This window comes from Oncorhynchus mykiss, chromosome 23 (assembly GCF_057628025.1).
Source record: "Oncorhynchus mykiss isolate SJ-2025 chromosome 23, ASM5762802v1, whole genome shotgun sequence".
Lineage (NCBI taxonomy): Eukaryota > Metazoa > Chordata > Actinopteri > Salmoniformes > Salmonidae > Oncorhynchus > Oncorhynchus mykiss.
In genome coordinates, this window is record NC_143044.1 from 53,753,951 (window position 1) to 53,772,839 (window position 18,889).

At 45.7% G+C, this 18,889-nt stretch overlaps 1 protein-coding gene across 8 annotated transcripts in view; it reads left to right on the forward strand.

Moving 5' to 3' along the window:
* The window catches only part of wdpcp (WD repeat containing planar cell polarity effector), a 215,844-nt gene that overhangs the window by 176,476 nt on the left and 20,479 nt on the right, over positions 1 to 18,889 (forward strand). For 6 of the 8 annotated variants that reach the window (XM_090217684.1, XM_090217686.1, XM_090217685.1 and 3 more), the window contains one exon: positions 8,532 to 8,646. The exons of the other annotated variants lie outside the window; for them this stretch is intronic. In XM_090217684.1, the coding sequence (XP_090073810.1) occupies positions 8,532 to 8,646 (115 nt within the window). The remainder of the gene's footprint in view (positions 1 to 8,531; positions 8,647 to 18,889) is intronic. 8 annotated transcript variants of the gene reach the window in all.

Here is an 18,889-nt window from a genome sequence, read left to right on the forward strand (position 1 = left end):
GAAAGGAGACCTCCTCTGTCGCCTAGGAGACATACCAGAGAAAGGAGACCTCCTTTGTCACCTAGGAGACATACCAGAGAAAGGAGACCTCCTCTGTCGCCTAGGAGACAAGCCAGAGAAAGGAGACCTCCTCTGTCACCTAGGAGACATACCAGAGAAAGGAGACCCCCTCTGTCACCTAGGAGACAAGCCAGAGAAAGGAGACCTCCTCTGTCACCTAGGAGACATACCAGAGAAAGGAGACCTCCTCTGTCACCTAGGAGACAAGCCAGAGAAAGGAGACCTCCTCTGTCGCCTAGGAGACATACCAGAGAAAGGAGACCTCCTCTGTCGCCTATGAGACATACCAGAGAAAGGAGACCTCCTCTGTCACCTAGGAGACAAGCCAGAGAAAGGAGACCTCCTCTGTCACCTAGGAGACATACCAGAGAAAGGAGACCTCCTCTGTCGCCTAGGAGACATACCAGAGAAAGGAGACCTCCTCTGTCGCCTAGGAGACATACCAGAGAAAGGAGACCTCCTCTGTCACCTTGGAGACATACCAGAGAAAGGACGTAAGGAAAATAAAAGAACCCAAAGAAAGAAAGTGACACATGTCTCCTTTTTGGAACAACAAAGAGAGAGAGATGGGGGAAAGAGAGGGAGTGCAGGAGAGTGGAGGGCAGTGGCGTTTAGCCCTGCTAGTCCTCTAATTAGGGCCTAAGTTAACCTGTCTAACTGGCTGATTGGGACAGGGAGGGGTGAAGGGGAGGGGTGAATGGGAGGCAGAACCCCATTGTGTCGCCATCTGATGTTTGATCTCAACCCCATCAATGTTTGTCGGGCGAACAAAACTAATGGAACCCCCGCTCTCACTCACATCCTGACAGATGCACGCGCACACACACACACACACACACACACACACACACACACACATCCTGACAGATGCACGCGCACACACACACACACACACACACATCCTGACAGATGCACGCGCACACACACACACACTGCTCATAGATGCTCACACACACGCACACACACAAACATACGCGCTCATAGATGCTCACACACACACCCTGCAGAAATGCTCAATGTGCTTCCTCACCTCCTCTCTCCTCCTCTCTCTCTCTCCACCTCCTCTCTCATCCTCTCTCTCTCTCCAGCTCCTCTCTCATCCTCTCTCTCTCTCCAGCTCCTCTCACCTCTCTCTCTCTCCAGCTCCTCTCACCTCCTCTCACCTCCTCTCTCCTCCTCTCTCTCTCTCCACCTCCTCTCACCTCCTCTCTCTCTCTCCCTCCTCTCTCCTCCTCTCTCTCTCTCCACCTCCTCTCACCTCCTCTCTCTCTCCAGCTCCTCTCACCTCCTCTCACCTCCTCTCTCTCTCTCCAGCTCCTCTCACCTCCTCTCTCCTCCTCTCTCTCTCTCCACCTCCTCTCACCTCCTCTCTCCTCCTCTCTCTCTCTCCACCTCCTCTCACCTCCTCTCTCTCTCTCCACCTCCTCTCACCCCCTCTCTCCTCCTCTCTCAATTCAATTCAATTCAATTCAAGGGCTTTATTGGCATGGGAAACATGTGTTAACATTGCCAAAGCAAGTGAGGTAGACAACATACAAAGTGAATATATAAAGTGAAAAACAACAAAAATTAACAGTAAACATTACACATACATGTGTATACATGTATACATGTACACATACACATCTCTCTCTCTCCGGCTCCTCTCACCTTCTCTCTCTCTCTCCAGCTCCTCACCTCCCCTCACCTCCCCTCACCTCCTCTCTCTCTCTCACCTCCTCTCACCTCCTCTCTCTCTCTCCGGCTCCTCTCACCTCCTCTCTCTCTCTCCAGCTCCTCTCACCTCCCCTCACCTCCTCTCACCTCCCCTCACCTCCTCTCTCTCTCTCCACCTCCTCTCGCTCTCTCCAGCTCCATTGTTTTCAGACTAACAATAGAAGTCCTCCAACCCTGGAAAAGAGACCTTTTGTAAAACAAAACACTTTGGTGTGGGGATAAATTGGAGAGGGACTAGGGCTGGGAGTTGGGTAAGAGTGTGTGTGTGTGTGTGTGTGTGTGTGTGTGTGTGTGTGTGTGTGTGTGTGTGTGTGTGTGTGTGTGTGTGTGTGTGTGTGTGTGTGTGTGTGTGTGTGTGTGTGTGTGTGTGTGTGTGTGTGTGTGTGTGTGTGTGTGTGTGTGAGAGAGAGTGTGAGAGAGTGTGTGTGTGTGTGTGTGTGGGGCAGGGGGAAGGAGGGTTCTCGTTAGCAGGAGTGTTTTGCATAATGGAGACGTTCTATAGTTCCCTAATTACTACCCTTTGATAATGAGACGATAATGTGACCAATCAGGTCAGTCCTTCCGTCGTCATCCACCCTCTTTTCTGATCTGACGGTTAATTAATGAATTAAGGAAGTAAATCTGATGTGTGGTATCTGAATCAGATGTAGAGGCTTTGTTCCTTAATGGGGCTCGTTTTGTTAGATATGGTGGGAGTTAGGAAACACACACACACACACTCTCACACAAACACACTCTCACACACACAGACACACACACACACTCTCTCTCACACACACACACACACACACACACACACACACACACACAGACACACTCTCACACACACAGACACACTCTCACACACACAGACACACTCTCTCACAAACACAGACACACTCTCTCACACACACACACACAAACACACACACTTTCACAGAGTATGGCTCATGGTAGTAGGGATCACACTTCTCAAGCAGTAAGCTCATTGTTGTACTCCGATGGCTAATTAGCATTATTAAAATCTTAAGTCCTCAACGAACGCCTATCAGATTGAAGTGCTAGTCAAACACAGTTACGGATTACAGGTGTGTGTGTGTGTGTGTGTGTGTGTGCGTGAAACTGTGATGTCCGTGTTTTACACACAAAAATACAATGTTTGCATTTGTCCATGAGTAAATTCATTTTGAGGTTACTCAAATATCAGTCAATATCACTCTGTGTGTGTGTGTGTGTGTGTGTGTGTGTGTGTGTGTGTGTGTGTGTGTGTGTGTGTGTGTGTGTGTGTGTGTGTGTGTGTGTGTGTGTGTGTGTGTGTGTGTGTGTGTGTGTGTGTGTGTGCGTGCGTGTGTCTGTGTGTATTGACTTGTCTCTAAGCTAAGCCTGTGTGTACCAGTCTGTCTGCTGTACTTCACTGTTATCCTGCTTGCTGTATTCATGTGGCTGTAACCCAAACATCAGTGGATATCGTCAGTCACTGGGCTCTTTACAGCTCTCCTCCAAAACAATACCCAAACACCAGGCCCCTTTATCTGTAGGGTTAGCCACGGCTCAACAAACGGCACCCCAGTCCCTACGTAGTGCACTACTTTTGATCAACGCCCTATGCGGACACCCATGCTACTCTGGTCAAAAGTAGTGCACTACATAGGGAATAGGGTGCTGCTTTTGGGGTCGCAGGCTAGCCGTGGCGTTTCAGAACTCTAAAGCTCTTATATAAATAAGATTAGCGGCGGTCCTGTGTCGTGTTCCAGCCTCTGGGAATAAGACGTGCAGCTAATATCTGATGGTTTTATGTGGAGTATTAGTGTTAGCCTCTCTTAGTGGCTATGGTTCTCCCTACCAGGGAGGGAGGGAGGGAGGGAGGGAGGGAGGGAGGGAGGGAGGGAGGGAGGGAGGGAGGGAGGGAGGGAGGGAGGGATAGGGAGAGGGAGAGGGAGAGGGGGGAAGGAGATAGAGAGGAGGGGAGGGAGGAGGGAGGGAGGGAGGGAGAGATAGGGAGAGGGGGGAAGGAGAGAGAGAGGAGGGGAGGGAGGAGGGAGGGAGGGAGGGAGAGATAGATTTAGACAGTATTATGAGCTGTTGTTAAGCTGATATAAACCGTCCTGACATCCTGGGATTTAGTTATGCTGTCTCTCTCCCCTCTCTCTCTTAGTCAACCCTCACCCCTCTCAACCATCTCTCTGTCTCTCTCTGTCTCTCTCTCTGTCTCTCTCTCTGTCTCTCTCTCTCTCTCTCTCTCTCTCTCTCTCTCTCTCTCTCTCTCTCTCTCTCTCTCTCTCTCTCTCTCTCTCTCTCTCTCTCTCTCTCTCTCTCTCTCTCTCTCTCTCTCTCTCTCTCTCTCTCTCTCTCTCTCTCTCTCTCTCTCTCTGTCTCTCTCTCTCTCTCTGTCTCTCTCTCTCTCTCTGTTTGTTCTCCATTAGGAAGCTGTGTCACACATATCTAATTGAAGCCGGTTCCTCATTCAACAGCTGCTGAATGTAGTGTTGTTGAGAGTCATCCTGAGAGCTCATTCATTCATTACACTCCTTTAGAGTTAGTTTGTAGCTGCGGAGGTTAGAAACGACAGTGTTATTATCCAATCTGTTTGCTCATTCAAAACGTTCAATTCGGGATCTCATACCCCCCTCCTCGCCTCTCTCTCCATTTTGTTCTCTGTCTTCCCTCCCCAAACATCTCTCTCCCTCTCTTCTCTTTGAACCTATGATCATCCTCTCATCCCCTGTTTCTTTCTCTCGGAGCACAAAAGGAGGATGGAGGATGACAATGTGTGCATCAGGCTCTCAGGGTATAGGGAGACAGACAGACAGACAGACAGACTCTCAGGGTCTAGAGGTGTATAGAGACAGACTGACAGACAAACATACAGACAGGGTCTTGGGGTATATAGAGACAGACTGACAGACAAACATACAGACAGACAGACAGGGTCTTGGGGTATATAGAGACAGACAGGCTCTGAGACAGGGTATGTGTCCCAAATGGCCCCTATTACCTATATAGTGCACTACTATTGACCAGGGCCCTATTACCTATATAGTGCACTACTATTGACCAGGGCCCTATTACCTATATAGTGCACTACTATTGACCAGGGCCCTATTACCTATATAGTGCACTACTATTGACCAGGGCTCTATTACCTATATAGTGCACTACTATTGACCAGGGCCCTATTACCTATATAGTGCACTACTATTGACCAGGGCCCTATTGCCTATATAGTGCACTACTATTGACCAGGGCTCTATTACCTATATAGTGCACTACTATTGACCAGGGCCCTATTACCTATATAGTGCACTACTATTGACCAGGGCCCTATTGCCTATATAGTGCACTACTATTGGCCAGGGCTCTATTACCTATATAGTGCACTACTATTGACCAGGGCCCTATTACCTATATAGTGCACTACTATTGACCAGGGCTCTATTACCTATATAGTGCACTACTATTGACCAGGGCCCTATTACCTATATAGTGCACTACTATTGACCAGGGCCCTATTGCCTATATAGTGCACTACTATTGGCCAGGGCTCTATTACCTATATAGTGCACTACTATTGACCAGGGCTCTATTACCTATATAGTGCACTACTATTGACCAGGGCCCTATTACCTATATAGTGCACTACTATTGACCAGGGCCCTATTACCTATATAGTGCACTACTATTGACCAGGGCCCTATTACCTATATAGTGCACTACTATTGACCAGGGCTCTATTACCTATATAGTGCACTACTATTGACCAGGGCTCTATTACCTATATAGTGCACTACTATTGACCAGGGCCCCATTACCTACAGTTGAAGTCAGAAGTTTACATACACTTAGGTAAAACTTGTTTTTCAACCACTCCACACATTTCTTGTTAAAACAAACTATAGTTTTGGTCAAGTTGGTTAGGACATCTACTTTGTGCATGGCACAAGTAATTTATCCAACAATTGTGTACAGACAGATTATTTCACTTGTAATTCACTGTTTCACAATTCCAGTGGGTCAGAAGTTCACATACAATTAAGTTGACTGTGCCTTTAAACAGCTTGGAAAATTCCATAAAGTGATGTCATGGCTTTAGAAACTTCTGATAGGCTAATTGACATCATTTGAGTCAATTGGAGGTGTACCTGTGAATGTATTTCAAGCCTTACCTTCATACTAAGTGCCTCTTTGCTTGACATCATGGGAAAATCAAAAGAAATCAGCCAAGACCTCAGAAAATAAATTGTAGACCTCCACAAGTCTGGTTCATCCTTGGGATCAATTTCCAAACTCCTGAAGGTACCACCTTCATCTGTACAAACAATAGTACGCAAGTATAAACACCATGGGACCACGCAGCCGCCATACCGCTCAGGAAGGAGACACGTTCTGTCTCCTAGAGATGAACGTACTTTGGTGCGAAAAGTGCAAATCAATCCAAGAACAACAGCAAAGGACCTTGTGAAGATGCTGGAGGAAACAGGTACAAAAGTATCTATATCCACAGTAAAGCGAGTCCTATATCGACACAACCTGAAAGACCGCTCAGCAAGGAAGAAGCCACTGCTCCAAAACCGCCATAAAAAAGCCAGACTACGGTTTGCAACTGCACATGGGAACAAAGATTGTACTTTTTGGAGAAATGTCCTCTGGTCTGATGAAACAAAAATAGAACTGTTTGGCCATAATGACCATCATTATGTTTGGAGGAAGAAGGGGGAGGCTTGCAAGCTGAAGAACACCATCCCAAACGTGAAGCACGGGGGTGGCAGCATCATGTTGTGGGGGTGCTTTGCTGCAGGAGGGTCTGGTGCACTTCACAAAATAGATGGCATCATGAGGTAGGGAAATTATGTGGATATATTGAAGCAACATCTCAAGACATCAGTTAAAGCTTGGTCGTGAATGGGTTTTCCAAATGGACAATGACCCCAAGCATACTTCTAAAGTTGTGGCAAAATGGCTTAAGGACAACAGAGTCAAGGTATTGGAGTGGCCACCACAAAGTCCTGACCTCAGTCCTATAGAAAATGTGTGGCAGAACTGAAAAAGCGTGTGTGAGCAAGGAGGCCTACAAACCTGACTCAGTTACACCAGCTCTGTCAGGAGGAATGGGCCAAAATTCACCCAACTTATTGTGGGAAGCTTGTGGAAGGCTACCCGAAATGTTTAACCCAAGTTAAACAATTTAAAGGCAATGCTACCAAATACTAATTGAGTGTGTATGTAAACGTCTGACCCACTGGGAATGTGTTGAAAGGAAGCTGAAATAAATCATTCTCCCTACTATTATTCTGACATTTTACGTTCTTAAAATAAAGTGGTGACCCTAACTGACCTAAAACAGGGAATTTCTAAATTCAGCAATTGTGTAAAACTGAGTTTAAATGTATTTGGCTAAGGTGTATGTAAACTTCCCACTTCAACTGTATATAGTGCACTACTTGTGACCCATAGGGCCCTGGTCAAATATAGTAAATATGGTGCTGTATGGGATGCACTTCACCTCTGAACCAGGCCTGAGGGAGGGTTAGAGAGGGGTAAGGAGGGTTAGAGAGGGGTAGGAAGGGTATGAGGGTTAGAGAGGGGTTGGGTGGTTAGAGAGGGGTAAGGAGGGTTAGAGAGGGCTAGGAAGGTTAGAGAGGGGTAGGAAGGTTAGAGAGGGGTAGGAGGGTTAGAGAGGGGTAGGAGGGGTAGGAGGGTTAGAGAGGGGTAGGAGGGGTTGGATGGTTAGAGAGGGGTAAGGAGGGTTAGAGAGGGGTCGAGAGGATTAGAGAGGGGTAAGGAGGGTTAGAGAGGGCTAGGAGGGTTAGAGAGGGGTAGGAGGGTTAGAGAGGGGTAGGAGGGTTTGAGGGGGGTAGGAGGGTTAGAGAGGGGTAAGGAGGGTTAGAGAGGAGTAGGAGGGTTAGAGAGGGGTAGGAAGGTTAGAGAGGGGTAGGGGGGTAGAGAGGGGGTCGGAGCGGTAGAGGGGGTAGAGAGGGTAGAGAGGAGAGTTATGAACCTCAACTGAGTGACCCTCCAACCGTATTTACTGTGTAGAGGGGACCATAGCTTTCTGGCCCCTCGTATTTAAAATAGTTTAGCCTCAACTGAGTGACCCTCCAACCGTATTTACTAACAGTATTGTCCTCTTTATTGAGATGAGGCTGACAGAAAGGACACACACTGAGTCTCCATGTTGTCTTGCTCTGATACTGTAATAAGCTTGGATGGATCTTATTTTCTCCCTAACAGAGAAATACTAGACTTTCTGAAAGGTGAGCCTTCCCTTGTCGCATCGCGTCTCCTCCGACTTCTAAAAACACGCCGGGCATGGAGATAACATCCCTTCCCCCGAGTTCAAACCCAAACCGGCGAGGGCGATGGTTTGAAACCGTCAGAGGGGCATTTCATATTTCATAATTTCATCCAACCGCTCTCTCTCTCTCTCTCCCTCTCTCTCTCTCTCTCTCTCTCTCTCTCTCTCTCTCTCTCTCTCTCTCTCTCTCTCTCTCTCTCTCTCTCTCTCTCTCTCTCTCTCTCTCTCTCTCTCTCGCTCTCTCTCTCTCTCTCTCTCTCTTCTTGATGTCAAACTTCAAACACGTCATTTTATCTGTTTCTCCCCTTCTTCCTCACTGATGATTTTTTTTCAAAACACTCTCCTCCCCTCCCTCTCTCCTCCCCTCCCTCTCTCATCCCCTCCCTCTCTCCTCCACTCCCTCTCTCATTGTCATTGGAGCCTAGATTCATTTTAGATAAAAAAAATAAAAAAAAGTGGTTTTATTTCCTGTTTACCTTCAAAGGATCTCCATTATGTGGCGTGGGATAAGGGAGAGGTGGTTCTGGCAGAAGTGGCCCAGAGGAAGGCTAATGAAATCCATGCTGAAGAAGGAGTAACGACCACGTTGGGAAACCACGGTAAGAACATGTATCAAATCTGGATCCAATAAATGAAAGAAAAGAGGAGAATGAACCAAATGTAATGGAGACACCACTGGAGACACCACTGGAGACACCACTGTAGACACCACTGGAGACACCACTGGAGACACCACTGTAGACACCACTGTAGACACCACTGTAGACACCACTGTAGACACCACTGGAGACACCACTGGAGACACCACTGGAGACACCACTGGAGACACCACTGGAGACACCACTTGTCTTTTATAATGGAGACACCACTGTAGACACCACTTGTCTTTTATAATGGAGACACCACTGTAGACACCACTGTAGACACCACTGTAGACACCACTTGTCTTTTATAATGGAGACACCACTGTAGACACCACTTGTCTTTTATAATGGAGACACCACTGTAGACACCACTTGTCTTTTATAATGGAGACACCACTGTAGACACCACTTGTCTTTTATAATGGAGACACCACTGTAGACACCACTTGTCTTTTATAATGGAGACACCACTGTAGACACCACTGTAGACACCACTGTAGACACCACTTGTCTTTTATAATGGAGACACCACTGTAGACACCACTTGTCTTTTATAATGGAGACACCACTGTAGACACCACTTGTCTTTTATAATGGAGACACCACTGTAGACACCACTTGTCTTTTATAATGGAGACACCACTGTAGACACCACTTGTCTTTTATAATGGAGACACCACTGTAGACACCACTGTAGACACCACTTGTCTTTTATAATGTAGACACCACTGTAGACACCACTGTAGACCCCACTGTAGACACCACTGTAGACACCACTTGTATTTTATAATGGAGACCACTGGAGACACCACTTGTCTTTTATAATGGAGACACCACTGTAGACACCGCTTGTCTTTTATAATGGAGACACCACTGTAGACACCACTTGTCTTTTATAATGGATACACCACTGTAGACACCACCTGTCTTTTATAATGGAGACACCACTGTAGACACCACTGTAGACACCACTGTAGACACCACTGTAGACACCACTTGTCTTTTATAATGGAGAACACTGGAGACACCACTTGTCTTTTATAATGGAGACACCACTGTAGACACCACTGTAGACACCACTGTAGACACCACTTGTCTTTTATAATGTAGACACCACTGTAGACACCACTGTAGACACCACTGTAGACACCACTTGTCTTTTATAATGGAGACCACTGGAGACACCACTTGTGTTTTATAATGGAGACACCACTGTAGACACCACTTGTCTTTTATAATGGAGACACCACTGTAGACACCACTTGTGTTTTATAATGGAGACACCACTGTAGACACCACTTGTCTTTTATAATGGAGACACCACTGTAGACACCACTGTAGACACCACTGTAGACACCACTGTAGACACCACTTGTCTTTTATAATGGAGACCACTGGAGACACCACTTGTCTTTTATAATGGAGACACCACTGTAGACACCACTTGTCTTTTATAATGGAGACACCACTGTAGACACCACTTGTCTTTTATAATGGAGACACCACTGGAGACACCACTTGTCTTTTATAATGGAGACACCACTGTAGACACCACTTGTCTTTTATAATGGAGACACCACTGGAGACACCACTTGTCTTTTATAATGGAGACACCACTGTAGACACCACTGTAGACACCACTGTAGACACCACTGTAGACACCACTTGTCTTTTATAATGGAGACCACTGGAGACACCACTTGTCTTTTATAATGGAGACGCCACTGTAGACACCACTTGTCTTTTATAATGGAGACACCACTGTAGACACCACTTGTCTTTTATAATGGAGACACCACTGTAGACACCACTGTAGACACCACTGTAGACACCACTTGTCTTTTATAATGGAGACCACTGGAGACACCACTTGTCTTTTATAATGGAGACACCACTGTAGACACCACTTGTCTTTTATAATGGAGACACCACTGTAGACACCACTTGTCTTTTATAATGGAGCCACCACTGTAGACACCACTTGTCTTTTAAAATAGAGACACCACTTGTCTTTTATAATGGAGACACCACTTGTCTTTTATAATGGAGACACCACTTGTCTTTTATAATGGAGACACCACTGTAGACACCACTTGTCTTTTATAATGGAGACACCACTGTAGACACCGCTTGTCTTTTGTAAGAAATATGGAATTTATATTTTAAGATTACATTTAGGCTCACTTAATACCTGCTATTATAATTGGTTAATGGTGTTTGGTGCTGGAAAAACTGTACGGAATCTTTATCAAATGAAAGAAAGATGTACATTACAGTCTCCCTGGTGCTTCTGGTGCTGGAAAACTCCAGAATGTGTTTTAAGGTGTGTTTTGGTGCTGGAAAACTCCAGAATGTGTTTTAAGGTGTGTTTTGGTGCTGAAAACTCCAGAATGTGTTTTAAGGTGTGTTTTGGTGCTGAAAACTCCAGAATGTGTTTTAAGGTGTGTTTTGGTGCTGAAAACTCCAGAATGTGTTTTAAGGTGTGTTTTGGTGCTGGAAACTCCATCAAATGTTGGTATAATTATGGGTCTAAACCGAGTTATTCCAGAATGTGTTTAAAGTGTGTTTTGGTGGTTCCTGAGGGGGAGGAAAGATGTTGAAGGGCCAGTTTTCTCAACTCCAGGCTGCCTTGCCCTTTGACACACACTCAGCACATACCAGAGGGGATCAGTCTGGGCTGTTGATTACACACACACAGAAACACGCACACACACACACACAGGGAGAGAAATGTTAACCCACACCACAGAGGTTTCCAGGGCCCAGGGCTGTGAAAGAAACATTCAAATGAGCAAGCAAGTCAACAGTCCTTCACCACCTCTTAAAACACACCGCAAGGTGTGTGTGTGTGTGTGTTTGTTTGTGCTCATAGACAAGCAAATGAGGCCATCAAGGTATTTAACTCCACACAAGGAGGTCAAAACCTGAGGCTGTGTGTTTTAGTGTGTGTGTGAGATTGAGAATGTATGCGTGCTCCGTACACACACACACCTCCTCTTAAGCCCTCTAATTATGTCCTCGATGATTTCCCTGTTTCACCTGGAGCGCATCCTACCCTTGGACAGTGAGAGAGACGGAGGGAGGGAGGAGAGGAGGGGGGGGTGGAGGAGAGGAGATGGGGGAGGGAGGGAGGAGAGGGGGAGGGAGGGAGGGAGGAGAGGGGGATGCAGGAGAGGGAGGGGGAGGAGAGGAGAGGGGGATGGAGGAGAGAGGGAGGGGAATGGAGGAGAGGAGAGGGGGAGGGAGGAGAGGAGAGGGGGATGGAGGAGAGGAGAGGGGAATGGAGCAGAGGAGAGGGGAATGGAGCAGAGGAGAGGGGGATGGAGGAGAGGAGGGAGGGAGGGATGAGAGGAGAGGGGGATGGAGGAGAGGGGGATGGAGGAGAGGAGAGGAGAGGAGAGGAGAGGAGAGGAGAGGAGAGGAGAGGAGAGGAGAGGGGGATGGTGGAGGAGGGAAATGAATTAAAAGAGAAGCACTTTACTGATGTTGATGTTTCAAATGTTGCCAATTAGATGGGATTGTGTTGGTCTCTCCCTCTCTCTTCATCCCTCTCTTTCTCCTCTTGTCTCTCGTCTCTCTTTCTCTCTCTTCATCCCTCTCTTTCTCCTCCTCTCTCTTTTTCTCTCTCCATCCCTCTGTCTCCCACTGCCTCTCACTCTTTCCTCCCTCTTTCTTTCTTTCTCTTGGGGGAGACTGTCCTTCCACCCAGGCTTGTCTTCAACGCACCACCGCCTCAATTGGCCCGTGTGTGTGTGTGTGTGTGTGTGTGTGTGTGTGTGTGTGTGTGTGTGTGTGTGTGTGTGTGTGTGTGTGTGTGTGTGTGTGTGTGTGTGTGTGTGTGTGTGTGTGTGTGTGTGTGTGTGTGTGTGTGTGTGTGTGTCAGGGTTGTTGGAGATCATGCAGACGGAGCATATTAACAGAGCAGTGTCCCGATCGATGTGTGTGTGTCAGGGTTATTGTTGATCACATACATAAATAGCCACAAGCAGACAGAGCATATTAACAGAGGTAAGAAACAAAATGGTCCGATCAATGTGTGTGTCCTGGAGATCACACTCTTCTGTATGTTAACAGAGCTTGGAGCCCAGGTCATTAATACACAATGAAGACAGACCAGACTCTGGTTCTAATGAACACAACTGGTGTCCAGACAGACCAGACTCTGGTTATAATGAACAGAACTGGTGTCCAGACAGACCAGGCTCTGGTTCTAATGAACAGAACCGGTCTCCAGACAGACCAGACTCTGGTTCTAATGAACACAACTGGTGTCCAGACAGACCAGACTCTGGTTCTAATGAACAGAACTGGTCTCCAGACAGACCAGACTCTGGTTCTAATGAACAGAACCGGTGTCCAGACAGACCAGACTCTGGTTCTAATGAACAGAACCGGTGTCCAGACAGACCAGACTCTAGTTCTAATGAACAGAACTTGTGTCCAGACAGACCAGACTCTGGTTCTAATGAACATAACTTGTGTCCAGACAGACCAGACTCTGGTTCTAATGAACACAACTGGTGTCCAGACAGACCAGATTCTGGTTCCAATGAACAGAACCAATCTCCAGACAGACCAAATTCTGGTTCTAATGAACAGAACCGGTGTCCAGACAGACCAGACTCTGGTTCCAATGAACAGAACCGGTGGCCAGACAGACCAGAATCTGGTTCCAATGAACAGAACCGGTGGCCAGACAGACCAGACTCTGGTTCTAATGAACTAGTTCCTTTACACCCCAACACACCACAATACCCCTGGTCTGGCTCGCACACGTCTCACACTGTCAGACAGGCCTACACCTTCCAAGGACAGATAAACGCGCACACCAACGTACATAAACACACACAACAACTTACATAAACACACACACCAACTTACATAAACACACACACCAACTTACATAAACACACAAACACACACTTTCATGAGCACACACACACACACACACTTTCATGAGCACACAAATGTAAACATGATGACAATCGTAGAAACACATCAAATATTGATATGCAGTGATGTAGTCAAGTCTCTAATCCTCCAGTCCTAGAGTCCCAAGTCCCTAGTGTTCCAGACCATGTCCTAGAGTCCCAAGTCCCGAGTGTTCCAGTCCATGTCCTAGAGTCCCAAGTCCCTAGTGTTCCAGTCCATGTCCTAGAGTCCCAAGTCCCTAGTGTTCCAGTCCATGTCCTAGAGTCTCTAGTGTTCCAATACATGTCCTAGAGTCTCTAGTGTTCCAGTCCATGTCCTAGAGTCTCTAGTGTTCCAGTTCATGTCCTAGAGTCCCAAGTCCCTAGTGTTCCAGTCCATGTCCTAGAGTCCCAAGTCCCTAGTGTTCCAGACCATGTCCTAGAGTCCCAAGTCCCTAGTGTTCCAGTCCATGTCCTAGAGTCCCAAGTCCCTGGTGTTCCAGTCCATGTCCTAGAGTCCCAAGTCCCTAGTGTTCCAGTCCATGTCCTAGAGTCCCAAGTCCCTAGTGTTCCAGTCCATGTCCTAGAGTCTCTAGTGTTCAAGTCCATGTCCTAGAGTCTCTAGTGTTCCAGTCCATGTCCTAGAGTCTCTAGTGTTCCAGTTCATGTCCTAGAGTCTCTAGTGTTCCAGTCCATGTCCTAGAGTCTCTAGTGTTCCAGTTCATGTCCTAGAGTCTCTAGTGTTCCAGTTCATGTCCCAGAGTCTCTAGTGTTCCAGTTCATGTCCTAGAGTCTCTAGTGTTCCAGTTCATGTCCTAGAGTCTCTAGTGTTCCAGTCCATGTCCTAGAGTCTCTAGTGTTCCAGTTCATGTCCTAGAGTCTCTAGTGTTCCAGTTCATGTCCTAGAGTCTCTAGTGTTCCAGTTCATGTCCTAGAGTCCCAAGTCCCTAGGGTTCCAGTCCATGTCCTATAGTCTCTAGTGTTCCAGTCCATGTCCTAGAGTCTCTAGTGTTCCAGTCCATGTCCTAGAGTCCCAAGTCCCTAGGGTTCCATTCCATGTCCTATAGTCTCTAGTGTTCCAGTTCATGTCCTATAGTCTCTAGTGTTCCAGTCCAAGTCCCTAGTGTTCCAGTCCATGTCCTAGAGTCTCTAGTGTTCCAGTCCATGTCCTAGAGTCTCTAGTGTTCCAGTTCATGTCCTAGAGTCTCTAGTGTTCCAGTTCATGTCCTAGATTCTCTAGTGTTCCAGTTCATGTCCTAAAGTCTCTAGTGTTCCAGTTCATGTCGTAGAGTCCCAAGTCCCTAGGGTTCCAGTCCAAGTCCCTAGGGTTCCAGTCCAAGTCCCTAGTGTTCCAGTCCAAGTCTGAGTCCTGTATACTGGAGTCCTAAGTCAAGTCACGCGGCCCTTGGTAGGCTAAAAACTACTGTCCAACAATGTTTTAAGCTACTTTTCATGATGTAGAGGCTCGCTGATTTACAGTGTTGCACGTTAGTAGAGCTAGCATAGCTAAAAGAACAATTCCTCTTGCCGCTAAATGGTGGACAAATAGCATCATGAATCAATCTGTTATTTCCAGGATAATGCCACTACAGGTAGAATTCTGTCAGTCACCTGCCACAAAGATCACAGCAGGCAAAGTTCAGCTTGGAACGTTGACAAGGTTAAAAGGGAAAAACCGTTCAAATTCTGTTAGTGCATAAATTGTAAGCAATTTGACAAAATGAACCCATTCTACCCATACAATGGAGACGTGATTGTTGAATTTGTGTGAAGTGGTCCTGATCTTGTCAGTTTCCCTATAATCTTAATCAACAATATAGCCAAAGTTTAGCTTTTTTAGTATGCGCAACAAGCTGGGCGCAGTGGGCCCCGAATGGGTGGAGAGATGAGCAGGTGCAAAACGGTTTGCCACGGTGTACAACTAATGAATACACCCCAGGTTGTTTCATTTGGTTGTAGTTGCTATTCATCCATAGCTCTATTCTTTCCCTCTACCACTAAATGCTGGGCAAATATATATCATCATGAATCTTTCAGCATAATGTCACTGCAGGTAGAAATCATTCTCAGTCAATCACCTGCATTCGTATGCCACAAAGACCCACAGCAGGTAAAGTTCTGCTTGAAGATACTGTTCAAATGACCTTTTAGTGCATAAATTGTATCAATTTGACTAAAATGACCCATTCTCTATGTATACAATGGAACTGATTGTTGAATTTTTGTGAAGTAGTCCGGATACACATTTGTCTTATGTACCTAACCTTATGGTTGACCTGAATGACATCTGTTATATACCTAACCTTATGGTTGACCTGAATGACATCTGTTATATACCTAACCTTATGGTTGACCTGAATAACATCTGTTATATACCTAACCTTATGGTTGACCTGAATGACATCTATCTGTTATATACCTAACCTTATGGTTGACCTGAATGACATCTGTCTGTTATATACCTAACCTTATGGTTGACCTGAATGACATCTGTCTGTTATGTACCTAACCTGTTATATAGTCTATAATACACTCTTAATGACACCTGTCTGATATGTAGTCTATAATACATTCTTAATGACCTGATATGTAGTCTATAATACACTCTTAATGATATCTGCCTGTTATATAGTCTATAATACACTCTTAATGACATCTGTTATGTAATCTATAATACACGCTTAATGACATCTGTTATGTAATCTATAATACACTCTTAATGACATCTGTCTGTTATATACCTAACCTTATGGTTGACCTTAATGACATCTGTTATGTAGTCTATAATACACTCTTAGTGACATCTGTTAAATAGTCTATAATACACTCTTAATGACCTGTTATATAGTCTATAATACATTCTTAATGGCACCTGTCTGATATGTAGTCTATAATACACTCTTAATGACACCTGTCTGATATGTAGTCTATAATACATTCTTAATGACATCTGTCTGATATATAGTCTATAATACACTCTTAATGACATCTGTTATATAGTCTATAATGCACTCTTAATGACATCTGTTATATAGTCTATAATACACTCTAATGACATCTGTTATATAGTCTATAATACACTCTTAATGACATATGTAATATAGTCTATAATACACTCTTAATGACATCTGTTATATAGTCTATAATGCACTCTTAATGACATCTGTTATATAGTCTATAATACACTCTTAATGACATCTGTTATATAGTCTATAATACACTCTTAATGACATCTGTTATATAGTCTATAATACACTCTTAATGACACCTGTCTGATATGTAGTCTATAATACACTCTTAATGACATCTGTTATATAGTCTATAATACATTCTTAATGGCACCTGTCTGATATGTAGTCTATAATACACTCTTAATGACACCTGTCTGATATGTAGTCTATAATACATTCTTAATGACATCTGTCTGATATATAGTCTATAATACACTCTTAATGACATCTGTTATATAGTCTATAATGCACTCTTAATGACATCTGTTATATAGTCTATAATGCACTCTTAATGACATCTGTTATATAGTCTATAATACACTCTTAATGACATCTGTTATATAGTCTATAATACACTCTTAATGACACCTGTCTGATATGTAGTCTATAATACACTCTTAATGACATCTGTCTGATATGTAGTCTATAATACACTCTTAATGACATCTGTTATATAGTCTATAATACACTCTTAATGACATCTGTTATGTAGTCTATAATACATTCTTAATGACACCTGTCTGATATGTAGTCTATAATACTCAAGTCTTCCCTCTCTTCTCCAACTGTAAACCCCTTGACAGAGCTATCAGAGCCTCTCTCCTGGCTTTAAACACACACACTGACACACACACACACACACACACACACACACACACACACTGACAAGGCTTTGCAGCCCTTTCTGTGTGGGTGGAAATCGTTTCTACACATCTGGCTGACAAGTGTGTTGATTTGGTTAGATACTCCATTGTGAGAGGGGGACTAGCGAACGAGTGCGAGGGAAGATTCCTTTCTTTCTTCGAGCGTTCAGCGTTTAGCCAAGAAGAGAAGCCAACTCGCACGTCTCTTCTCCCTCCTCTCCTCCTCTCCTGTTTCTCCCACACAATGGCTGGTGTAGCTGCAGGATCTTTCTCTGTGGTGAAGAGTGGAGGTTTATCTCTCCTCCTCCTCTCCCTGATCCTCTCCTCCTCTCTTACCTCTCTCTCGTCTTGGTTGTCTCGCATCAGGGAAAAGCCTGTTAACTGCAGTGTGTTCCTCTCCTCCCTGTCCCTCTGACTCCTTCTCCTCTCTCTCTCTCTTTTTCTCTGTCTCTCCCCTTCTCACTGTCTCTTTCTTTCTCTCTCTCTGTCTCTTTCTCTCTCTATTGCTCGACTCAATTTCTCTCTATATCAAACCCTCTATCTATCTGTTGACACAGATGTGTAACCTCTTTGTGTGTGTGTGTGTGTGTGTGTGTGTGTGTGTGTGTGTGTGTGTGTGTGTGTGTGTGCGCGCGTCAGATGAGCCACAGTCCACACTTAGAGGGACTTAGAGGGAGGAACGGGATGTGGTTCCACACTAGGGGACAGACAGACAGGACGAGGATGGACTGACCCAATGGACAGACAACAGGACCAAGTTCACAGGACAGACAGACAGGACGGAGATGGGCTGACCCAATGGACAGCCAACATGACCTAGTTCACAGGACAGACAGACAGGACAAGGATGGACCGACCCAATGGACAGACATCAGGACCTAGATCACAGGACAGACAGACAGACAGACAGACAGGACGAGGATGGACCGACCCAATGGACAGCCAACAGGACCTAGTTCACAGGACAGACAGACAGACAGGACGAGGATGGACCGACCCAATGGACAGCCAACAGGACCTAGTTCACAGGACAGACAGACAAACAGGACGAGGATGGACCGACCCAATGGACAGCCAACAGGACCTAGTTCACAGGACAGACAGACAGACAGGACGAGGATGAACCGACCCAATGGACAGCCAACAGGACCTAGTTCACAGGACAGACAGACAGACAGGACGAGGATGGACCGACCCAATGGACAGCCAACAGGACCTAGTTCACAGGACAGACAGACAGACAGGACGAGGATGAACCGACCTAATGGACAGCCAACAGGACCTAGTTCACAGGACAGACAGACAGACAGGACGAGGATGGACCGACCCAATGGACAGCCAACAGGACCTAGTTCACAGGACAGACAGACAGACAGGACGAGGATGGACCGACCCAATGGACAGCCAACAGGAC